Raw genomic sequence first — 23,762 nt, 5'->3', positions numbered from 1 at the left:
AAACTAAGAATTGTGTGCAGTGACATGGTTCAAAGGTATAAGGTGTGAAGTAGAACAATGCATCATTTTTATACTTAAATTAACAAATCAGATGCAGAGCTAAAAAAAATGATGGATGTTTAATCAACTCAACATTTATCCGAAACATTTTCTACTTTCAGTTTTAAAGTCATTCATGAAGAAAAAAAGACAAATTCACTGGCTAAACAAAAGGACTCAATATTTTAAAGCTTATGCTCGCATTAAAAACTATCAGCGCCAATCAACATCCATGACTTACCAAGGTATATCTATTGGAGGGTATAAAATAAAAGGCACAGTGTGTAAATTCCGCCGCCAGGGGGCTCTCAATCAATACAAGAACATAAGATGATGTTGAGGCTGGCGTCTACTCCACCTCCACCCCCGATGAAAACGAACTCTGCGTTGACCGTAGTCAAGACTAACGGGCGAAACAGACCTGAGAAAGACAATATGTTTACCGACGATTGTATAGTTTATATTGTGTTTTTTATCAAAGCAGCACATAAAGCATCAGCACAGCAGCTTTAAGTTGCAATTCGCACTTTTGGCCTTTGATGTAACATCTGGTGTTTCTGCGGCAACGATAAACATGTCTTGTCAGTCATGGCGGTCACCATGACAAGACACGTCCCACTACAACTATTAAATTACAGAAATATCTGGCTTAGAAAGCTGTTAGAAATATTACAGGTAATGTCTGTTTATTACGATATTTCCATTGAAATATCTAAACTTATAAAATAATGACTAAACCTATGTTATATACTTTTTTTGTTGAGCACTTACATTACCTAAAACAGTTTTCAAAGCCAGATAAATCCTTGATGATGCTTTTGAATCCTGGCTCTTCTGCCATGGCCTTGACCCTCCCTCAGCCTTGCTCTATCTTTGTCTCTGGGCCTCTACCCCTGACCATCAATGCAATATGGGTCATTGCAAAAATCATTTAGACATTTGGAGAATGACACATGCTTCTTTTCTATTCTTAAGGTGGCAGTGTGACTTTGTTGTTGTTGTGTTTTTCTGTTTCTGTCTGTATTTCTGTATTGTAAAAATCAAAAATGTTTATGAATAAAATATTTTGTATTAAAAAAAACTAGATCACAAAAAACCAGCAGACCACGGGCTGAAACACTGAAGTTTAATGAAGCAAGTGACTGACCAACACTACTGTACATGCAATACTAGAGCCATTTAAAATGATTTATGTTTGCTTTGTGGTGTGTATGAGTTTACCGATTTTATTTCTGTATTTTACTTGTGACTTTAGAAACATTTTTGTGTTGTTTTTCTGTGTTTTAAATCTCAATGTAAAGCAAATAGATGTGTTGTGAAATGTGTTTTATAAATAAAATGCTGTTGCCATTATTCAAAGCCCATTTAGTTATGTTTTGTGGCAAAACACATTCAGTGTCCAGGCAAACAACACAGACAGTGCACAGGTATGACCTTAATAACATTAAACAATAGCAGGTTGGGTAAGGGTGCTAATGTTACCATGGTGACAGACATACGAGAAAAGACGTATCTGACTTACGTTATTTTAAATTGAGGCCTGGACTCCTTTCTGTAGAGGCGAATGTTACAAATTGTTGCGGAAGTCGTTCATGTTGTTGGAAAAACCTCTCAACTCCACCAGAGCCGCCAAAGCTAAAGTTAGCTAACAAGATAGCACAACGCGCGGTAGCTAAGTTAGCTTGTTAACGTTTTATTCTGTGTCCAAAGTCTTTCAATTCTTCTCCAAAGTTACACTTCAAGCAAATATGACGATAAACAAACGAACACTTGTTACTTTTTGAGAGTAAAGGCGTGAAACAGTTACCTAAACCCGTAATTGAAGTGCGCCAACTTGACCTACGTCCTACTCTTTGCTGGGGGTGTTACAGATCATGTGGTACTCCTTCTTTTTAAAGGTTTAGGAACGTGGTTGGCGCATTTCACCTGTTATGACGAGAAGTGCATGTCCCACGCGGACGTGTTTTGAAACGGTATTAATTTTATTTCTGGGAGCAGATCTTTGAACACAAATCAAGCAAAGTTTATACTTAATAAGTGATAAGTGTCCTTATTGTTCTGTAGACTCTAAAGTGGATTTGTTATAACAAATACAACAGCAAAATACAAATTACAGAAGAACAAGTTAAGTTAAACAGAGTAAGGGAGGGGATTGTACATATATATATATATATATATATATATATATATATATATATATATATATATATAATTCAACTATTATACATCAGGCAAATGAAATCAGACAAGAACCTGGAGCAAGAACAAAAACATACAAAAGATGAGGGCCAGAATAAAAATGTCGAGGAGTCAATCCTGCTGGATTTCATTTACATACATACATAAGAACAATTATTTGAAATAATTTATGAACCAGTCATATGAGGGTTTGCTGTTTCTCCACATACTACAGTGAATATTACATTTTGTCATAAGTCAGATAACATGTATCATGTCAGCAATAGAAGGGTTTAGATTATCCATATAACAGAGAATGCTGTAAGTATCAAAAGATGAAATAGCATTAATTGTAAGCGATATAACAACTTTTTATGTTGACCGAAAATCTTTGAGACACAGGACACAATACAAACAAGTACTGTGAGGTCTCTTCAGACTCACCTCAGAAGGCACAAGGGTTATCTTCAAGTTTGATTCTAAAGTGTCTGAAGAGGAAATTAAGGGTGGATGCAAAATATGGCAGCATAGTATTTTAATGGTGGACGAAAAATAGTGCAGTTTATTAAACTGTGCCGTATTTTGAATTGTCCTGTAAGATGCATGAAATTCTCAACAGAGATGCATTTCTAGGCATTACACCGCCATCAAAATGGTTGTAGACTGGATTATTTGTTACCAATATTACCACCCATAGGCGCCTAAGGCATTCACAAAATACCTCAATACTAATGACACAATTCCCATAAAAATGTTATGTAGTTGTTTATAGCAGGCATTAGGCTATATCATAAAAATATAAGGTCACCTCTATAAATCCATATTACACCCCTCCTTTTGAATTCGGGTGAACCAATGAGGTCTTTATACATTCCCATCTCAGGTAAAAAATAAAAATAAAATAAAAAATACTGCTATTAAATTTGAGTAGATTCATGTTCCACTTTCAAATTGTCTCCTTGGCTTCCTCGTTTTTTTCCATAATTTCAACATTTTATCTCAAGAATTGGTGTTGGGGGTGATACTTCTCTTGTGGTTCAAGATAAAGACCCTTTTGGGCAGCACTTTTACAATGCAGTAATTTCACTTTACGCAAAGATGTGTGAGTGATAACTATTACCATACTTTACAATCAATAGGTTGAATCAAAGTGTTGTGCTTTCTTTCACTAAAAGCCTTAACCTTCTCTAGCTGTTTCAAATGTAGAAAACACTACAATCAGCCAAAAGTAAAACACTTTTCACTCAATGTCTCACCTTCTTTACTGTTCTTTGTGAAATTAAAATCAATCACAGACTCATTAAGATACATTATAAATACAGTAATTTAGCAATTGTAATCCAATCACTTATTACAATAGATTATCCGTGGACATGGAATATTATACCCTAACCTTATATTAATATAACTACTAACTATCATAATGACCTCTCCTCTAGCACCACACTGTGGCCAAGAAGTATAAAGACTGTAATACAAACTATTTCAACAGTATCAAACTCCAGCTGCTATTAAGCCAAATACTTAATATACTTAAGATTCATTAAGATAGCATCATACATAGGTGAATACATTATTTACAAAAGACTCAGATACACAGCAAAAGAGATTTTCAATTTTTATTGACTTTTTGGACAATTTCTTTTCCAGTGTCATCCATAAACGTTCACTTCAATGGTATTTGCATAATCTTTCATTCAATGCTAGGAAGATATAAACCAAGGTAGACTGATGCTAGATGTTGAAAAGCAGCTAGCAAGCTAAATCTGCACTCCTCTGGCAAATTAAACTAATTACAGTAACTAGGGGGCCATTGATGTTCCCAGAGCTTTTAAAGGAACATTTAATGTACCCTCCAGCTGTCCATTTAAAATGCACCTAGACATCATCCCTATCTGGTTTGTATCTTTCTAGTTGTAAGGCTGATAAAAAGGGCCATTGCTATGTAACAGAACAATCTGCATAGCAACTGGAAGACAAAGGGACTGGACACTGACCCGATACAGAGGATGAGAAACAGGACATCACTAGACAGATAGTTGGCACAAGATGGTCTGCTGTTTTGCTCATAAACGCACAGTCATTATTTTTTGTAGAGTGATTTTACTTTTGAATGTCAAAAGAGTTCATTCGATAGTTAGTGTGAGGTTTGATACGTTGGAGCTCTCGGCCTAGTGTTGTAAGACGTTTAGTTCTGGCATGATCTCCAAGCATCTGGCAGTTTGAATGTGTTGCCATTCTGCAGTGGCTGAAACCGCTCCCCCCCCCTTAGTTAAGTATACCATTTCATAAGGCTACAAGGTACGTGCCACTACATGACCATATCCACAAAAGCACAGCTAAGCAAATGGAAAGATGTGACAGAGGACAACCACTACAGAGAGCCTGAGGGCTAAAGACTGACAAATTTCACTCAGCTACATGAGTAAAAGCAGGAAGGGGGTGGGTTACTGAAACAGCTGGCCCCTCGATGGTCAGGCATCATGTCTGGACATGTCACCAGCAGTAATTAAATCCCTTTCCCCCCACCCTGCGAAGGCAACTAAGATAAGGGCAGCTCGAAAAAAACAGATGTCTGGCCACCTTTAAATTTGGTATAACAGTTCAAACCACAATGAAATGTCAGGTCTAATCAACACATAAATGTCAGTCTTGTACAGACTGGAGACTTAACCGCAACATCTGTCACATTTTCTTTTCTTTTTTTTTTTTTTTAAGCGTAGGACAGTTTCTTTAATGCAGATACGAAGCTCACAAGTCAATTACAGTATCTGAAAGCACTTTTAGACTGATGACTCTGCAGGCGCAGACCGGGTTAAGTACACAGAGAAGGATGACGTTCTCAGAACTGAAGACTTTAGGGTCAGCGGTCAGTCCAGGTCAGGAGAAGGAACAATGAAGGGGAAGATTGTGTCCGGTTCACTTCAGGCCCATCTGTAGCAGCACGGCTTAGAAGCGCTTGGGTCCCCAGGGAGAGGACTTGGTTGCCACTGGGGCGCCAAAGCTGGGGAAATCTTCTGAGCTGCTCATATCAGGGGCCTAAAGTGGAAGAAAAGGAGATTAAGAAAGGAAGGTGCGACCAATTCTCGTTTCAAACAGTCTAAGGCTTGTGGGTAAAAACTCACCTTCTCATTGCCAGTGGCCCAGGGAGCCTCCCTCACCACAAAGCCTTTGGATGGTCCACGTTGTTCATCCATGGAGGAAGCACTACCCCCATGAGGTCTCATGTAGGCCATCTTTGCCTCATTCTCCACAACATCTGCCAACTGGGAATATAGGGAAATGGTTAACGTCAAATGCATTTTAACACCTGCAAATGCAAACAATTAACATTTTTAGAATGCAGGAAGCTTACAAATTCCTCTTCCAGGTTAAGCAGGTGATCGATGGCTTCATCCACAAGTTCAGGGCGACCTGTGACTGTCACAATGTTCATGTCTGCAGCCCCGCTCTGGGGGAACCTGAGATCAACCTAAAAGAGATAGATACCAAGTCATGTCAAATACTGGATACTCAAAGTGACAAGAAAAACTAATAAGGGGACAAATACAGCACAAGTTTTTTCCATTAAAAGCATGCATGTTAACCGCTCAAGATCCCTGCTAAGGCTTATTATTATCTTGACCTGTCATACAGAGCAGGGTTACCATAGCTCTAACCCTGCAGTTTATCTTGAACACCTACAGAAATTAAGAAAAAGCCTGTTGCAAAGTAAATTCAAGTCTGGCTGTAACAACTAGACATCACATGGAATTATAATCCCCATCCATTGAACCAGTGCTAGTTGGGAGTCATCTATAGCCCACGATGGACCAGTCTGAACCAAAAATTTGCAATGGAAAACTCCAAATAAACTTGAGTTGATGTGAACTACATCATACATTCTGAAAGTGCATGAGAGAGGAATGCCACTTATCTGCATTAGTCTTTTCTTTAAAGATAGAGAAACTGAAGACGTAGGACTAATAAATCTGCATTAGTCTAAAGTTTTCAATCTACCATTTTTAATTTGTATAATCCAATAATCTGAACGATAAATTAGAAACATAAGGGCTGATAGGAAAACAAATCAGATATTTGTTGAATGGCCAAATACCACAAGGGGGGAAGGAAAAAAACAATATTGATTTCAGTGAACTGACCCTCTGTTCTGTCCAAGCAGGCAGACTTTAGGAGAGAACAGAAATTATGTCCAGCACTGTTCAAACGGGGCAGAAATGTGCTGTTGGTCCTGGTTGTTCTTTATGGCCAATCGATATGATTATGTTCAGATTCTAACTTTGGTCGAGCGCATGGACCTCAGTAAACAGTCAGAAACTTAATTGTACTGAAAACTGACATTCCAAACTACTTATTTGTTAATTCCTTTTATGTGCAAAATTAAAGAGGATCTTTTTAAGTTGTACATAAGAGCTGTAAGGGGTGACAGGTACACTGTTGTGAAGCAGGCTTTCTCTGGTGTGTCTTACTCTAGTTTATATCCCATCCTGGCCTGTAGCCTCACCTTAAACTCGTCCATGATCTTGCGGATGCCCTTGCCGCGGGCTCCTATGATGCGGGCATGGACCCTGCTGTCCAGGGTGATGTCCTCAGAGATCATCTCTTCAAGCTCATCAACAATAGCCTGGATGGCATCTCGTGCTGCTATGGCTTTGTGCTCATACCCTGTAATAGTTATCTGATCCTGTGGACAAACAGCAGAAACATTTATCTCATTTATTCTTTAACAAAAATCTATTCTGCTATAGCTTCTATGACAATAGCTAGCTCAATTATGGTTACCACAAGGGGACACTAGTTACCGGTACATAAAGAAGATATTTAGCACCACCTGCTGTACTGATGCTGAACATACACTTATTACCATTATTTTTTTAATATAATAGGTTCTGCAAAAGCACCATACCTGGTTTTCATCATTCTTCTCTGGGAACTGGATGTTAACATCATGCTCAGTGCGGATGTTTGTAATAATGGCCCCCTTGCGGCCGATGATTTTGGGGTGATACTTGGGATCCACAGTGATGGTCAGCTTGAAGCTCCTTAGTGCCTGCAGTGGGGGCGATGTAAATGATTCTCTGGATTAGAAATTGAGCGCTTTTGACACTTGAACTAATTCCTACTCCTGCTACAATTGCTGTGAAAAGTTAATAATTAAATTGTCTTCTCCTCCAAGGTTATAGTGTGTGTGATGGCCTTACAGGTAATCTTAAAGATAGCTTAACTGCCTCAGGATTGTATGTGAATCATAAACACTGCTTCAACAACTAACAAAGACTCCCCTCCCCTTTCCCTCATAGGAAAGTTGATGGATACATCCAAGTCTGAAAATAATACTAACCCGATCTTCCTGATCGGCCTGCAATTCTTTGACACGGTCCAAGAGGCCCTCTTTGGCGCGATCAAGGTGGTTGGCCAAACCGGTGATGGCGATTTTATCAGACTGCTGGTCAGGAGCAGGCACTTGAATATTAACCTGGAGGAAAAACATGATATCATCATATAGTTAGCAGCCGAATCGAAAAGCTTGTGTACCCCTTTGGCAACACGGAGTGTGTATGACACATACCTCAAATTCATCCATCATCTTGCGAATTCCACTTCCTTTCTGTCCAATGATGTAGCGATGAAGCTCAAAAGGCACTTCTACCTCAATAGTCACAGGAACCAAGGCCTGAGGAAAGAAGACAGATGAGGATCAAGACGATAGTTTGGGCCACTTATATTATGCTCTGTTACAATACATTCATTTTAGCCAATGTCACTTTCCAAAAAGGACCTCCAACGATAACAAACAGCCATGTGAATACAAAAACACTAACCTTCAAAGACTCAACAGCAGCTTCACAGCGCTCTTTGCGTCCAGAAATCACGATAACGTCGCACTTTTTGGGTGCATTTGGATCAACAGGTTCCTTCACTTCACCGTTAGCTTCTCCATTCTCCTGAACGGGGGCCTCTGCAGGAGGTGCTGACTCTTGTTTACCTTGTGGATCCTCACGCTCTGGGAACTTAATCTGTACACTGTGATCTCTGGTGATCTGCTGGATCCTTGAGCCTTTGGGACCCATGATAGAGCGGTGGAACTTCTGAGCAATCACACACTCAATCGTCACTTGAGCATCCTGGAAATGAGAACGTTCAAATGGGAGAGAAAAAAGGGAAATTGGTTAAATTTGAAGCTGATGTCCAGAAAAAACAAAAAAAATAATTAAAAATCTACTTCACAAAGCAGAAACATGCATCTACTTACCAAGTCCTCAACAATCTCCTGCATGCGCTTTTTGGCTGCTTCCACACATTCTTTGGCTCCTTTGAGGGTGACCTTTTCACTCTGAGAACCTGTGCGAGGGAAGCTCACCATCACACCTCCATACTCATCAGCAAGGTCCCGAAGGACTTGGCCACGTCGAGACACAAAGTAACGATGGTGCTTTGGATCAACAGTCATAGTGTCCTCTACCACGTTGTCCTGTAAGCAGAGGGTAAATATGTTGAATACTCGGACAGTGAAAGAGGCAAATGTCCAATCCATCTTATTGTGTTATTGCTTATAAAACTAATATCAAGGGGCTTACCAAGCTCTTAATGAGTTCCTCCAGCTCCTTCTGGGCCTCCCGCACTGCTTCCTCAGTACCGATCACAGTGATGAGTTCCTGGTCTTTGTCCTCGGCGGTGGGGAAGATGATCCTGGCCCCGGTGCTATCACGAACCTTACGGATGTTTCCACCACCTTTCCCAATGAGGAACTTGTGGTATTCTGGCTTTGCACGCAGCTCGGCAGTGTGACTCTTAGTTTGCTGTAGAAAAGGCATTTCAGAAATATGTTACATGTATAACTAGTCAACGTTAATAAAAATGGTAAGCACAGAAGATGGTCTATAATTTCAAAGACATGGAAAATCACTCCAAGCTGAATTTTAAAAAAAACAAAAAACGTCATTTTAAGTTTTAATGGGCTTAATATCATTTAATCTTGAGGGAAGCAAAACAAATTTCCCCTATGTACAAGACAGCAGCTATGCAAAAAGCGTGCAGTTTACATTCTGACAGTCGAAAGAAGTTCTCAGCATGTGGTTATGTACAACCACTGAGCTACAGAAGCAGCTCTTTTCATTTTTTGCCCTCCCTCTATGTCCTGTCAAATGGCTGCCAGTTTAGCGAGGTCAGCAGAAGTTCATTTTTATCATCATTAGTGACTTTTACACAAACCTTCTCCTCTGCCAAGGCGAGCAGCTGCTGCTTGGCTTTCTCCACCTCCTCTACGGGGCCTCGGATGGTGACCTTATCAATCCCTGAGCCCTCAGTGGGGAAGTGGATGTGCACGCCGCCACACTCCTCCATGATCGAGCGCACAAAACGGCCCTTTGTCCCAATCAGGGAGTTGTGCAGCTTAGAGGGGATGGAAACCTCCAACTCAGAGATGTTTGCCTGTGTACAAAGCGATATTAACTCAGCATATGTACAAGATTTAGATCCATCTGCCAAACCTTGGAGAAAATAGTACATATGAATGCAGGCTCTTACCAGCTCCTTCTGAATGGCCAAGATGCGATTTCTTGCAGCCTCGCAGTTTGCCTTCTTTCCAATGATGACAATCATCTCAGAGTTGCTGTTCTCAGCAGGCAGGTCAATTTTTGTGTTAGTTTCCTCACGAATCTAGAAAAAAAAAAAAAAAAAAAAATCGGTCAAATGGATGTCTCACAGCCCGAAGACATAACTTGTTAATTTACCCTAATAAACCTTACCTTCTTGATATTTGATCCTCCTTTTCCAATTATGTTTCTGTGGAACTGCTTGAAGATGGGCACAGAGACAGAAAAGCTGTTCTCCGCCTGACAAAAGAGAATCAGGGAAAGTTAACACTCAAAAGTAGGCAAGGATGCCAAATCAGTATTTTATTATTATCAGATAAGTTTATCTGGTTTAGACTCAGGATTGTTAACTCTGCCATTCTCAGGTCAAAACATAGCACCTCATCAACATAACACACGATGGAACTTGTGACTGTAACTTACATGATGCGCACGCACCACACATTCACACTCTGCACAGTGACACTTTACATTTTAATATCCTTTACATTTCTCTTTTAAATTATATATTTCTACATTTTACTGTACACATGTTCTTATATAATATTTGAGTGTTTTTATTGCATGGCCTTGCAAAACAGTCATTACATTTCACTGCACATATGTAAGAGCATGTGACAAATACAAATCTTGATTCTTGTTTATTAAAATCATTTGCCTATGCATATTGCTACATTAGAAAACACACAAATTTAGACGTAAAATATTTACCATTTCAGCCACTAGCTTCTGCATGAACTTTGCACATTTTTCCACCTCAGTTCGTGGGCCTCTAAACTGAACGATGTCACTTTTCTGTGCCGGGTCAGGGAAGTTGATAATGACCTGGAAAGTAATGATAAGGGTTGATAGATTAAATTTAGTACAGACAAACCATCACCAATAATATACCAGCAGCACAGACAGTTTCCAACTGACCTCTGGGAATTTGTCGCGCACTTCTTTTATCTTCTCCCCTTTTTGGCCAATGATGGCTCTATGAAAACGCTGTTCAATGATCAGGTCCTTTGTACGCTCATTCTCCTGCAAGAAAAAATAGAAAGTATAATTAACAATGGCACACTCAGTTCCCCATGCCAGCATCTCGTCTGTAAAACTCCAGCGAGAACTTACCATGCGTGACGCCAGCTCGAGCAGCTCCTTCTTGGCTTCCTGCACACCCTGGGGATCCCCCTCAATACGGATCAGGTTGCTCTTCTCGTTGTCAGGAGGGATACGGACAGTCACCTTGTGCAGCTCTTTGATGCGGTTAACTATAAATAAAAAAATCAATACATACTTTTATTATAACAGTAATCTTGTGCCTTCAAGGAACTGAAATCAGTGAAGAACTAGGACTGTGATTATAACAGAGGGCAATTATCATGAAATGTATGATTCAGATTATGTTGCATGATGAACTTCAATAATAAGTTTTTAATGTTAACACGATACTTACTGTTAACACCTCCTTTTCCAATCAGATGTCTGTGGAATTTGGGATCAACGCTGATCTCAGTGTAGTCCATACGGCTTACCTTTGAGGAGAAAGAACACAAAACATGAATATCATTGGAAAATGGAGTGCATTGTGTTCTTAAAAGTCATTTACCAAAATCAAATCATCATCTTATATTAAACCTCAAGCCTGATTTCAACTTCTGCATTAGATCTTCAAGGAGTCTAAACTGTAGCCTTCATTGTTGAAAGCATTCTTCTTAACGAACTTTAAACAAAAGGCAACTGACAAAGGAAGTAGGAAGAAGTAAAAACGTATATATCCCTACCCCTGTTACATTTCTTCTATTAGTTTATAAGTTTATAAATCATCCTGTACCCTGAAAAGCCCTGTACCCTGTTGGAGCAGAGGTCAAGTTAACCGAATATTTTTCGTCATTGACGGAATTTTTTTTAACAATGATGAAAAAATCTGAAGGCTGTCTGTCATTTTGACGGATTACAATTACCGGGTGTCCAGCGCTCCTTTCTAATTCTCACACTGCACTGTCATTAACCACATGTAAAGCACCTGCAGTAGACCTCCCAGTCCACTTGGGGGCGAGTGTGCATAATTAATTAGTTACTGTTTTGTCCTGTAGGCTATCTGACCTCATGCGCATGGCATGGTTGTCTAAGCTTGTAATAGCTTAACCATGCTATATATCTGGTGTGCTTCGGCACGGTACAGTTCAGTTTTTTTTTGTTTTTTTTTTAAGATTTGTTTTTGGGCTTTTTGTGCCTTTAATGGAGCGTTAGGACAGTGGATAGAGCTGGAAATCAGGGAGAGAGAGAGTATGGGGAATGACATGCGGGAAAGGAGCCACAGGCTGGATCCGAACCTGAGCCGCCCGCTTGGAGGACCACAGCCTGCATACATGGCGCACTAACCACTGCGCCACCAGCGCCCCGGTACAGTTCAGTTTTATGGCTGTATCTGACTAAAATGACTCAAAATAAGACTCAGTCAGTAAAGTAGCATGCTTGAGCCTGCCTGTCTTGTAAACTAAGTACGCCTCATAATTCCGTAAAGCCATGCATGTGTTATATTACGACGTTATAACGAAATGACTGTGCTAAGGCCCGGTTAGTCCTGGAGCAGCGTGAGTGCAGGCCGGCGGTGGAATGTGGACAATCGTGCTTAAGCACGGTATGGGACAACTTTCCTAGTGTGAGTGCACCCTAAAATTGTTCTGCAAAGTAATTGTAACGTGTGATCGACTTGTTTCTATAATCAAGTGCTAAAATAAATAGTTAATAAATAAGTAGGCAATGTCTTATTGTCATAAAAACATATGAAATGAAAATGAGGGATCATTATAGATTATGACAGAAATTTTACGACCCTGTCCGTCAAAATGAGAGGCAACAAGAAAGTCTAGCGCAAACTCTGTGTTGGAGTTGATGATTGTTGAATAACTTTCATTGAAATGTAAAAGTATGCAGAAACCATGCAAACAGAATACACTGACAGACACTGAGATAAGCAAACAGTAGAGTTTAGTTAAGAACAGCGAATAACAAATGAGCCTTTAAACACAGTGTGCTTGCAGTTTCAATGCATAGCTATGAGGCAGATAGCTATGCAAAGGCAGACAATCACAGTTGTTGTTGTCTGCAGCTCTCTGATTTGTCATTACATTTCTGAGGAGCTGCACATAAGGCTACGGTGTAGGATAAAGCATCAAGTCTGCAGCTACACCAATTCAAAGCTATTCAACTTTAAGGCCTCCTTTTACAATATCTTTATATATAACAAACAATAACGACAGAGGAGACACCATTTTGGTCTGGGTAACTAATGAGTACCAAAAATGTTTTACACTCACCAAATCTGTAACAATGACTTCAATCTGGCCCTGCACCATCTGCACGTCTTTGGTGGGACCCTCCAGGGTGATCTTATCCTCTCCCTCGGTGAACTCGATGTGCACCTGTGTGCAAAAGACACAAAAAAAGTTACAAAGTGTAATTTAAAAAGGGGGATTTAAAGTATTATGGTGAAGAAATTCATCATTTAACTAACCTTGGGCATTTGTTGAGTAATCTTGGCCAAGTTCTGCCCCTTCTTGCCAATAATGAAACGATGAAGCCAAGAAGGAGCTGTGACCGAGGAAACAGTGTAGCTGTTTGCCTGCCAAAGGAAACATGCTCTTTAAGTAAGGCCTCATTACATTTTTATAAAAAGGTAACCATGGTTATAATAAAGGGATTTTTATTTTTATTTGTAAAAATTCACACCTTGGCATAAACTTCAGTGAGGGCCTGACCCAGACGGTCTGGCTCCCCACGAAGGATGACAGTTTCTGAGCTGCTGTCAGATGGTGGGATTTCAACTGAGACACCAGTTTTCTCCAGGATCTCCTGCAGGGTGTTTCCCTTGGGGCCGATCACATACTTGTGCTGAGACTTCTTCACCTCCACTGCGATGGTGGTGGCACTCTTCTTCTGAAACAGGCAGGGGGTGTTAATCAGGGACAACAAACCTTTAAGAATTAGCCTTAAGCTCAAACACAAACTTTCCTATTTAAAACTTGGAAGAATCCTACCTTCTCTTCAGCAATCTTCTTGATCAAAGCCACAGCAAGGGCCACCTGCTCCTTCTCCCCAGTGATGACAATCTCGGTCTTGTTCACACTCGGAGGGGGGACATTAATGCGGGCACCGGTCTCCGCCATCATCTCTCCAACAACTTTATTGAAGGGGCCGGTGATGAAGGGGTGATACACCTTGTCGATGTTTACCCTTTCCACAGCACGCTTGTCCTAAAAAAGTAGAACATTTGTAACTCATGGGGCAAACCTCAGTGAAACAGCTGCTTGTCCATCTGCTTGGGGAGCCACACTACCTGTTCAGCAGAGATCAGCAGGATCTCATGCTTGGCCTTCTCCAGGCCCTCCTTGGTACCAGAGATCTTGATCTGGTTGCTGGGGTCGTCAGGTCGTGGGATCTGGATTTTGGTGGCGGTCTTTAGCTCCAGCTCCTGAAGCTTCTCCCCGTTCTTTCCGATGACAAAACGATGGTGCTCTTTGGGGATGGCAACAGTAGCTGAGGCCTTTAAGGGTCAAAATGTACAGTCAGAAATCTTTGCAGCTCATGATACCTTACACATTTCTAATCAGATCAAGATAAGAGAGTTCCTGACCTGAGTCTGCAGTCGGGACACAATCTCCTTACGGGCCTTCATCACAGCATCCAGCTTTCCAGACACCATGATGGAGAGACCCTGATCTTTAGCCAAGGAGAGTTCCAGATGGGCTCCGGTCTTGTGCATGATGTCCACGCAGACCTTCGCTTGATCTCCTTCCCCAAACTGGTTGATGTCCTTGTACTTGCGCTCCTCTAGTGGAACATGGAAAACCTATTTCATGTGGCCAAACAAAATAGAAAATTAATTAACAGTTGAGACCGCTGTAATAATACCGGCAGAAATTGTTCTGAGACAAGAATACAGCATGCAAACAAATTGTTGGGTTGGCCACTAAAACATATTAAAGGATAAGAAGGGAGATAAAACTAAGGTTTCACTGAGAGGCAAGCAGGTTGGAAGGTGGAGTCAGTATCTTTTTCCCTAAAAAAATGAAATATAGACAAAGGTGATGCCACTCCATCATCCATCACTTATGGGCCTATACATGTGTGGTGGTGACTGTGTCTGCAGAGACCCTGTCCTGAGGTCCTCTGCCTGGATTTTCGTGTTTTTTTGGTTGACTCAGGACGTTTCTGGTGGGGAGCTGGTGTGTTTACCCCCAGCCAATGATAGCGCGCAGGTGAGTAGATACTTGGCTTTTTTTCCTTCTTCGATCTTATAAAAAGGGCCATACTAAGCAAAGCACATTAAGATCATAATTCATGTTCAACAACTTCCTAACTCACTATCAATAAGCAGAAATAAGGAGGGTATTGAGGGCAAACTCTTAACTATAAATCATTGTTATGTAGAATAAGCATGTAATGACTAATAAGCAGCCAGTATGCTTCTAATTAGCATGAATTAATATTGTGACACTAATCTAATGTAGCAGAGTAGTGCATAAAAAAATTATTTCTAGTACAACGTATGCCTCAGTTAAACTTATTTTTCTTGTGCCAAATTAAAATGGAGCAAGCCAACTTGAAACACCTGATCACAGATTCAGACTTAATATTACTCTGATGCTGGAACCATGCATTTAGATTTGTTTTTAATAAATGATGAACCAAAAGTTTTCTTATGATGAAGAATAGTATTTCATATATTTAATCAGACACAAGGGTTTAACACTTCTTTAATCTTTGTATTCACCAGATTGTACTTTGTGTGTTTCTTTTCCTATATCAGCTCAAATGATTTATATTCTTTGCTTACATCTGCTAGCACTTCCCAGTTAAATCTTAGCATGTCTAGTTTGGTGACCTTCCATAATACCCCATCACACCTCGGCCTTCCTCCAGCCTAAGCAGAGGTCTAATCAGCCAGATTAACTGGAAACACCTGTGTGGGGAGATGAGGCATTAGGCTCTAATCGCCAGCACGGAGAAAACCACGTCAGACAGACAGACGTATCAATTCCTCCACCAACAGGGCTTCTATTTACTGTGGTGGAATACATTAGACACACTGCATTTCTTATACATGGCAGTGAACATTTTATATTTCCTGCTACTACGGCCACTTCTACACCTTCACATATCCGGTGAATCATCTGGACTGGGGACAAAGCTCTCACAGCTACAATAATAAAAATGCATTTTAAATACCATTAAAGAAAATTCATCTTCATCTGACTTATGTGGTTGAATATTTTTTCTGGCCCACATGATTCACATAATGTTTTAACAAAGTATTACTTTATACATTCATAAATTCATTTTGTGAAGTTGGCAAATCAAAAATTAGCTTGCATGTCTGTATTGCATTGAAAGTTTTGGAATGAATTCAGTCAAGTTTGATGAAATCTGCAAGCCCCAGCTCATTCTCTGAAAGTCTGCACAAAGCCTGCTAAGGCTCCATGTGGACTGGGTAAACACTGCTTTTGGACAGCCCTCAGCAATCGCAGAAAACGAGTTTGCAAAGTCAGCAAGTCTGTAAGACCAGTGAAGAGATCCAAATATCTGGATCGAGCCTTCTATTGAACATGTTGAAATAAGTTATGTGGGAGGGTGAAAAGGGTGAAAGGTATACTGGGTAAAAATATGATAACACCACCTGAAGAGGTGCATGTGAAAACACTCAACAAACAATATGTGGAAGTAACTTTGAAGCTGTTCTACCTGGGTGATAACAGAAGACTTGAGTGGACGAATCTTGGTCCAGGCGTTAGCAGTTTCCTGGGTCCCCTCAGGTGAGGCCGCCTTCTCAGGCAGAGGTGGGAAGGCGTCCTTGTAGGTAGGAAGGGCATCCTCCTCCTCAACAGGAGCAGTGGCTACTGCCGCACCAGCAACAGCTATAAAAAAATAAGAACAAGAATTTGAGTCCAATTTGTGATGGCAATCTTACAAATCAAGCGAAGCCTTAAAAACCAAAAGTACTCACCACCACTCTGCTCTGGCATGAGCCCATTGCGGTGCTCATTGAAGCTTTCCTGCGTAAGTACAGCGACTGAGCTCATGGTCAAAATCCCACGTTAACAGAGTCCGAGAGTGCCACTGAAAAGAAAGTTTATATCCGTTAAACAAAAAGAGTATACTTTGTAAAAGCCCTAAAAGATATTTCCTCAATCATCAGTGAAGGGATCCTAACAGTCATATTTTCTTCTGAAGGTGGAGCAGTTTAGATATTTGAGGTTTCTACTTTTGCTTTTTTTTCCTCTTCTTTCTTCATCTATATTTGAAAGGGCTGGATGAGGAAGACATGATGTCACATACCTAAACAGAACAATAAGAATAAAGTTGACAGCAGTGAGCTTGTTTGTTTACTTCATGAGCACTGCCAATCACGTGATTAAACCAAGCCCAGAAACACCCGACAAAGCAGATCAGATGAATTTTGAAGTGTTCAACCAAACATACGGACTTGTTAGAACAACAACAACAAATGTTTTCTTATTCTGTTGTAAATGTGCAATATTTTAGGTAACTACTTAATATTTGTTACCAAGTCAATCAATGATATGCTGAGTACTTTTCAAAAAATGTATTCATGGGGTTATGAATGTCTACTACCAAACTGATTAGGCAACTTCCCATGTGATAATCAATTAGTCATCATCAGTCCTATTTGTATTTTGTTAATTTAATTCTAGGCAAAACAGACAAATACATTCAAGATTTGATTATTTATTGTCATCACTATATATTTATTTTCTTCATGATTTAACTTTGATCATGATAGCTAATAATAGATAAAGACAGCCATGTTTGAAAGGTAGAGTGTCACATGCTCAGGTATGCAAGTTTATCGTCGGTGGACTTTGGGATTTTAACCATTATCTAATCTACCTTTATCAAAAGAAACCATGTGCCTCAGAGGATAATCACACTTGTTGTCACTCTACCTTGTCAGCACTGTTTTTATATGTGCCGAGATGATGAGTGGTGAGTAAAGAGATAATACTTTGCACCACAAAGAAAACACTGGTGTGGGCAGGGTGACAGCTAAAGGACATTTTGTCATCCAGAAGAAACCAGTTTGACTTCTGTTCGACTGTCTTTATCCAGTGCTTCTCTGTGAAGCGTTTCTAAGTGAGTGAACTCTGAGGTTAAGAGGATTTTTCCCCCGATGACCCCTCTGTATGTCCGTGTTGGAGAGGATTAAAGCACCAACATGAACCTCAGATACCCTGTGTAGGATCTTTAAACCAGAATAACTCTGTGAGAAATAAACCACAGAGCCAATTCTCCTACCTATGCAGTTTATAAAAAGGAGAAAAAACAGACATTGTAATATCCGAGTTAAATAAATATTGTCAGTGAAACTTAATACAACATCAGGAGTCACTGCTCTGCTTTTCTGGCTGGCAGAGAAACCTAAATTCTGGCCAACAAGAGCAGAAGAATGTGAAGAGTTTTCGGGTGGATTTTGCCCCCAAGCATGCCTGAAATTCATCTGAATGCCTGAAAAGCAAACCCAGAGATCTCACACAGAGCTGGCTGATACTACTTTCCCCTCATTCAAGGAACAATGGCAGGACATTCATGTAAAGTTTTTAAGATGGTGGTGGTCAGTTGCAGGCTGTTCCTCTCTCTCCTACACATTTTGGTGAACCCCTTCAGTGGCCTCTTCCTTGTCAGGCTTCATAAACTTAAGGCTGCCCTGGACTCATTACTGTTTGCAGATCCTGTTGCCAGTTTAAGTCAACTTACACCCTTTATGTAAGACACTGGCATGATTTAGCATTTTAAACCCCCACCCAACCCCCAAAATAAGGATTTAAACAAGTTATGTAATGTGTTGTCAGAAGAGTTGTTCATTATGGTACTTAATGGATTTCATCTTTTGGAAATGTGGACAAAACTGAAACATCATCACTGAGGTGTTGGAGGTATGCAGTCCCCAGATTGTCACCCAAGCTGGGGGAACACGCCAAGGACACACATACCAAATGGCACGCTTACATTATATTACTTAACAGGTTACAGTATACTCATTTAAACTTCAGTTTCTTCCTTAATTAAAAAGTGAGTAAACTATAGTTTTTAAGTGTAATGACTAAGGATTTTCAATGTTTTTTAAACAGGCTAGAATACATAAAAGGCGTTTTTTTCTTGCTGCTTGGGCTAATATAAATATATTTACAAAGTGGGCGTAATGTTAAGTACTGGAAAATATATCCATGTGTCAACAAGTCTTAAGTTAAGGGGGACAGAGCCTTCTCCATAGCTGCCCCCTCCCCCTGGAACTCACTCCCTACACACATTCAACACTGCACCGACCCTCCAACTTTCAAATCACTTCTCAAAACTCACCTCTTTAAACAAGCTTTTAATGTATGATTGTGTTTTGAAAAGCACTTATAAATAAAATGTATTATTATTATTGTTAAGTTAATGGAAGCCCTTTACTTAAATGGTCTCAATTTTAGACCAATTACAATGAATAACAATGTGTGATCGCTACACAAGACTGTGGGACAAAATAAATGATGTTTTTAATGTCATGGCTTTTGTTCTGACAGATCTTACACCTTTACTTCAGCCATAATGTTAACAAGCGAAGAACAAGGCCAGATTGACTTGCGCTAAATGTTAAAACATTTTCACAAACAACAGTGCAGAAGATTCTCCCTGCAAAATCCTAATCATATATTTCAGTTATACAAAGCCAATTTTCGAGCTGTGGTTTGTGTGCTGAACAAAACAGTATGCTGCTAATTACTTAAGACGGTATTAGTGTCACTGCTCACAATGCTAATAGTTGTCAGAACTTACCAGCTAAATGGTCAGTTACCAGTTAATCCGTCCTGTAAAGAAGCAAGTTCCCGTCAGCCTGCCAGCTTTTGCCTAGAGACCACAAAGAGAAGGGATCAGCTGAATCTTTAAAAAAAAAAAAACATGGTTTAAGTTTCAAACAAAGATGGAGGCCAAGCTCAGAAAGGCTACTATAGGCTCAAGTCTGCACAAAGGAGACAACTGTTTTCTCAAAAATTAATATAATGAAATACTTTGTGTACGTAATACACAGTATACATAATAAATATCAGTAATGTCAAGTTCTATAGAAAGAGATCATTTGTTAATGCAAGACAACAAACACAGCGCTTAACTTGAACTAATGATTCAGCTGTAATTGAATATTTCTTGATAGTTCCAGTTTAGAGACACCAGGAGGAAAAACACTACGAGATGACCGTCATGGCAGACAACCGAAATTATCCAAAAATTAGGAAGTATTTAATTAAATACTAGGCAAAGAAGAGCATTACTGAAACCTAGTCAAGTATGAAGTGTCACTGGTGCTTGGTCTGCCTTGACAAACATCTGGTTTCTATAATTGGACCCTGCCTAGTTGTCAGACAGAAGGACAAAGCTGGCAATTGATGAAGCGGCTGCGAGTGAAGCAGGTAAACAGGCCATTGCTCCCTTATGCAAGAGCTGGCAGAAGTGAGTGCTCTGTGTTTAAAGGGTGTGATTATTAAAGCATGTATGATAATACATTAGTGTGTATACCAAGAAAAATCTGGATCATTAAGTCCTTTCACATCATTATGTTCACTGTAAGTCTGAACGATAGAGGACAAAAGTGACACTACAATATCTTCTCTTTCTTCTAAAGCAAGTTATTCCAAAGAAATGCAGTGTTTCTACATGCTTAAATATGGAAAATCAACATTGAATCTTACAAACGTAATCTAATTATTTTTAACTTTAAATCTATTTATCTAAGTCCATAACTATATGAGAAATAACACTTATGCACAATACTAGTTTTCAATATTATGATAAGGATATAAATGGTAATAAACTAATAAATCTGTAATTGCATGTTTCTTGATAACCCAAATAAATTAATCATTTTTTAACCACTAAATTTGCAACAATTACTCTGAGGGCAGCTGGTACCTAGCTTGAGTTTCATCTGACTGCATAAAATAGTGTTTTAGACATTGCTGAGTGACAAAGCAGTGTTTGCATAGAATATTTTTTCTTATTGCAATAAATTCAGACCTTCGCGATGAGAAAGCTGATATTGCGATAACACTGTTTATTTAATGTATCAGATTATTTGTCAGGGACAATACAAGTAGACATTGTTGCATCTAATTAAAGTGCATCTGGTGCAATGTATATAGGACTTCTAGCCATATCTAATTTGCGGTCCTTTTCCCTGGTAAGGCTTTTAGGTAATGACACACATGATACAACAACACTGTGAAATAGACATAAAAACTGACAGTAATACAGACATAGACAGGCAGCCACATGCGTTAAAATTTAACAGTGAAGCAGACACAGTCAAGCAGATTAAAGGCAGTGAATAGAAATTAGAATTAAGAATAATAACAGGAAATTACAAACTAAAGAGGTCAACCTTATTAATTGATATGTATTGTGCAGACCTACACAAGTTCACAGCTCTTTAAGATGTTGCACAGAGTCAAATTAAGCTGTTTGGTAGAGGGTGTATGATCAGACTAGGTCACTTTATGAATACATAATATTAATGTTCAGGGTGGTGACTAAAAAGCTACTAATAGATAGATAGATACTTTATTGATCCCGAGGGAAATTCAAAGCATCCAGTAGCAGGTTACAAAGACGTACATGACTTGTAACAAATGTTTCATATAAACCCCCCCCCCCTCCCATACATATATATTAACCTGGAAAAAAAGATTAAAGAATACCCCTAGATGAATCAAACTTAAACTGTGCAATTAAAAATAGATTTATACAAGAAATGTACATAACCCGTGCAGGGATAAAAATATATGTGTCATTTAAACAAGAACCTAAAAACAGTTGAGGAAAAAAAATCTGTAATTAAATTAGACCTGAATATAAAAAATAAAAAAGTGTTGACCTTCTGAAGTTGTGTTGTTTATATATGTACAGCAATGTTTAAAAAGCAGAGTTATCAAAAACAGACATTAAATAACAGGCAGTGCAAACATTAAATTAAAGGTGCTATGTATGTATATATGTAGGTAATCATATGTAGGTGATCATTAAAGTGATCAACTAGAGGCTGACTCTTGGGACAGCTGTGCAGGTGGGAAGTGGAAAAAAGGAAGATTTAGTCCAAATGCATTATTTAGTATAACAGTATTGGCACAGACACTTCAATGTGGTAACTACTGACAGGTAAGACTTTTCTACAAGCAGCAGGAGGCATTTGACAGAGAGAAAATGTGAATTACACAACAGTGATGTGAAGATGTTTTGCACAAACCACCACGTCATTGGTGCAGTTGTGTGTTTAACCAGGTGATCAACACCTTACAATCCTGTCACAGAAAATGATCAACAGTGGAAACCTGATTAAATTAGTGTCATATTATCTAATCAACGAGGTGGTGAATACTAATGGAGGCTGGTTAACACTAACATTGAGGTTAGCAGCCGCATGAAAACAGCCCAGATTAAAGGTTTAAATCTCTGGTTTAAGTGGGTGCTAGCTAAACACGATATCTAATTAACTAGCCGACACATCACAGTTAAGAGCTAGCTCTCCCGTCGTGCTGCCTAAAACCACTCAAATGTACCCAAGTCGAGACAAACCAACATTTAAAAAACAGGCAGTCACGTTTGAATACGTGGGATGTTTACTAACATCGATGTGCCGCTATGCAAAAAGTGCTGTGTTCATCAGTAACATCTCTAAATCACCGCGTAGCTTGTTAGCAAACTCGCTAAAAACTTTGACGACTGTGACACGTAGCTCTCCGGCTAACGTGTAGCTCTGACTGTCTACTCACAACTTCAGCCTGTGTCTTAAAGCCAGATCATTACAGTAAGCTAGCAGTGGATTCAAGAAGTGAAGGCATGCATACATAAATATGGGTCGTGTTTCGTTTTTTATATCAATCGAGTCAACGCTAACAGGGTCGTAAGAAAAGTAGAGCTGCAGCCGTAGCTAGCATGTTAGCATACAGTTTGTTCTAGTAGCTCGCTAAGTCCACGTAGGCATACAGCTGAGCAGGGGAGAAATGACACGGAGGCCAGAACATACTGTAACTTCACATTCAAGGCTCACAAGAAAAGCTGTCTCACCAACAAGTCACCACGCTGACACTTAAATGAAAGGCAGAGGTAATGTGAAAAGGCAGTGTAGCTTGTATTGAAGATAAAACAGAGAGGGACTTACTTATTTTTATGTACTCGTCTGCCCTGAAGGTGCAGAAGCTGAGATGAAATTCCACTGGCGAGAAGGTGGGATTGAAGCCTGACGGATATATACCAGAGCCGCCCACCAATCATATCCTCCGACGTCACGTCAGAGAGTCCGGTTACAAATAACTTCTTTGCATTTCCAACAGTGACACACTCTCATTTAACTTGTAAAACATTGTGTATGCAAACCATGTGTAAAACCGGATTCCTGTTTTATTCTCCAGACTAAATGAGGATTTTTTTTTTTTCAAATCACCTGTAGAGACACTTTTGTCATGGTTTATTTATTATATTTAACTTTAACTCTTTACACAAACAAAACACAATACAACTAAAAACCAACAGACACAGATACCCCACACTTTAAAAAAACAGGACACAAAGCCGGATATGGCTGTGATAAATAGCCTACAGCAAAGCTTCAGCCTCAACATAGCATAAAGCAAAGAGTGTATATTTTGCACTATCTGCTTTTTAAACATTGCTGTACATATATAAACAACATAACTTCAGAAGGTCAACACTTTTTTATTTTTTATTTTTTATATTCAGGTCTAATTACAGATTTTTTCCTCAATTGTTTATAGGTTCTTGTTTAAATCTCACATATATTTTTATCCCTGCACGGGTTATGTACATTTCTTGTATAAATCTATTTTTTAATTGCACAGTTTAAGTTTGATTCATCTAGGGGGATTCTTTAATCTTTTTTAATATATATGT

At 39.4% G+C, this 23,762-nt stretch overlaps 1 protein-coding gene across 3 annotated transcripts; it reads right to left on the bottom strand.

Moving 5' to 3' along the window:
• Nucleotides 1–3,822: 3,822 nt before the first annotated feature.
• On the bottom strand, nt 3,823–23,148 carry hdlbpa (high density lipoprotein binding protein a). 3 transcript variants are annotated; one of them, XM_061030591.1, is made up of 27 exons: nt 23,014–23,148; nt 19,638–19,709; nt 16,804–16,916; nt 16,542–16,714; nt 14,434–14,649; nt 14,137–14,343; nt 13,838–14,053; nt 13,530–13,736; nt 13,315–13,422; nt 13,118–13,222; nt 11,251–11,329; nt 10,926–11,065; nt 10,731–10,835; nt 10,524–10,637; nt 9,966–10,052; nt 9,745–9,876; nt 9,430–9,648; nt 8,796–9,017; nt 8,471–8,689; nt 8,040–8,342; nt 7,787–7,891; nt 7,559–7,693; nt 7,124–7,267; nt 6,722–6,901; nt 5,573–5,689; nt 5,343–5,483; nt 3,823–5,256 (listed from the first exon to the last, which is right to left on the bottom strand). In XM_061030591.1, exons 3-27 carry the CDS (start codon nt 16,877–16,879, stop codon nt 5,167–5,169), a joined length of 3,840 nt encoding a protein of 1,279 aa, XP_060886574.1. In that variant the 5' UTR covers nt 16,880–16,916; nt 19,638–19,709; nt 23,014–23,148; the 3' UTR covers nt 3,823–5,166. The 3 variants fall into 3 exon arrangements, with proteins under 3 accessions (XP_060886574.1, XP_060886576.1, XP_060886575.1); XM_061030593.1 differs by having other exon boundaries at nt 13,530–13,733; XM_061030592.1 differs by having other exon boundaries at nt 19,638–19,742; nt 23,014–23,106.
• Nucleotides 23,149–23,762: the final 614 nt, after the last annotated feature.

The sequence above is a fragment of the Labrus mixtus genome, chromosome 3 (genome assembly GCF_963584025.1).
Source record: "Labrus mixtus chromosome 3, fLabMix1.1, whole genome shotgun sequence".
Taxonomy (NCBI): Eukaryota; Metazoa; Chordata; class Actinopteri; order Labriformes; family Labridae; genus Labrus; species Labrus mixtus.
Note: the sequence above shows the minus strand (reverse complement) of the source record. Positions and strands in the feature narration are given on the sequence as shown.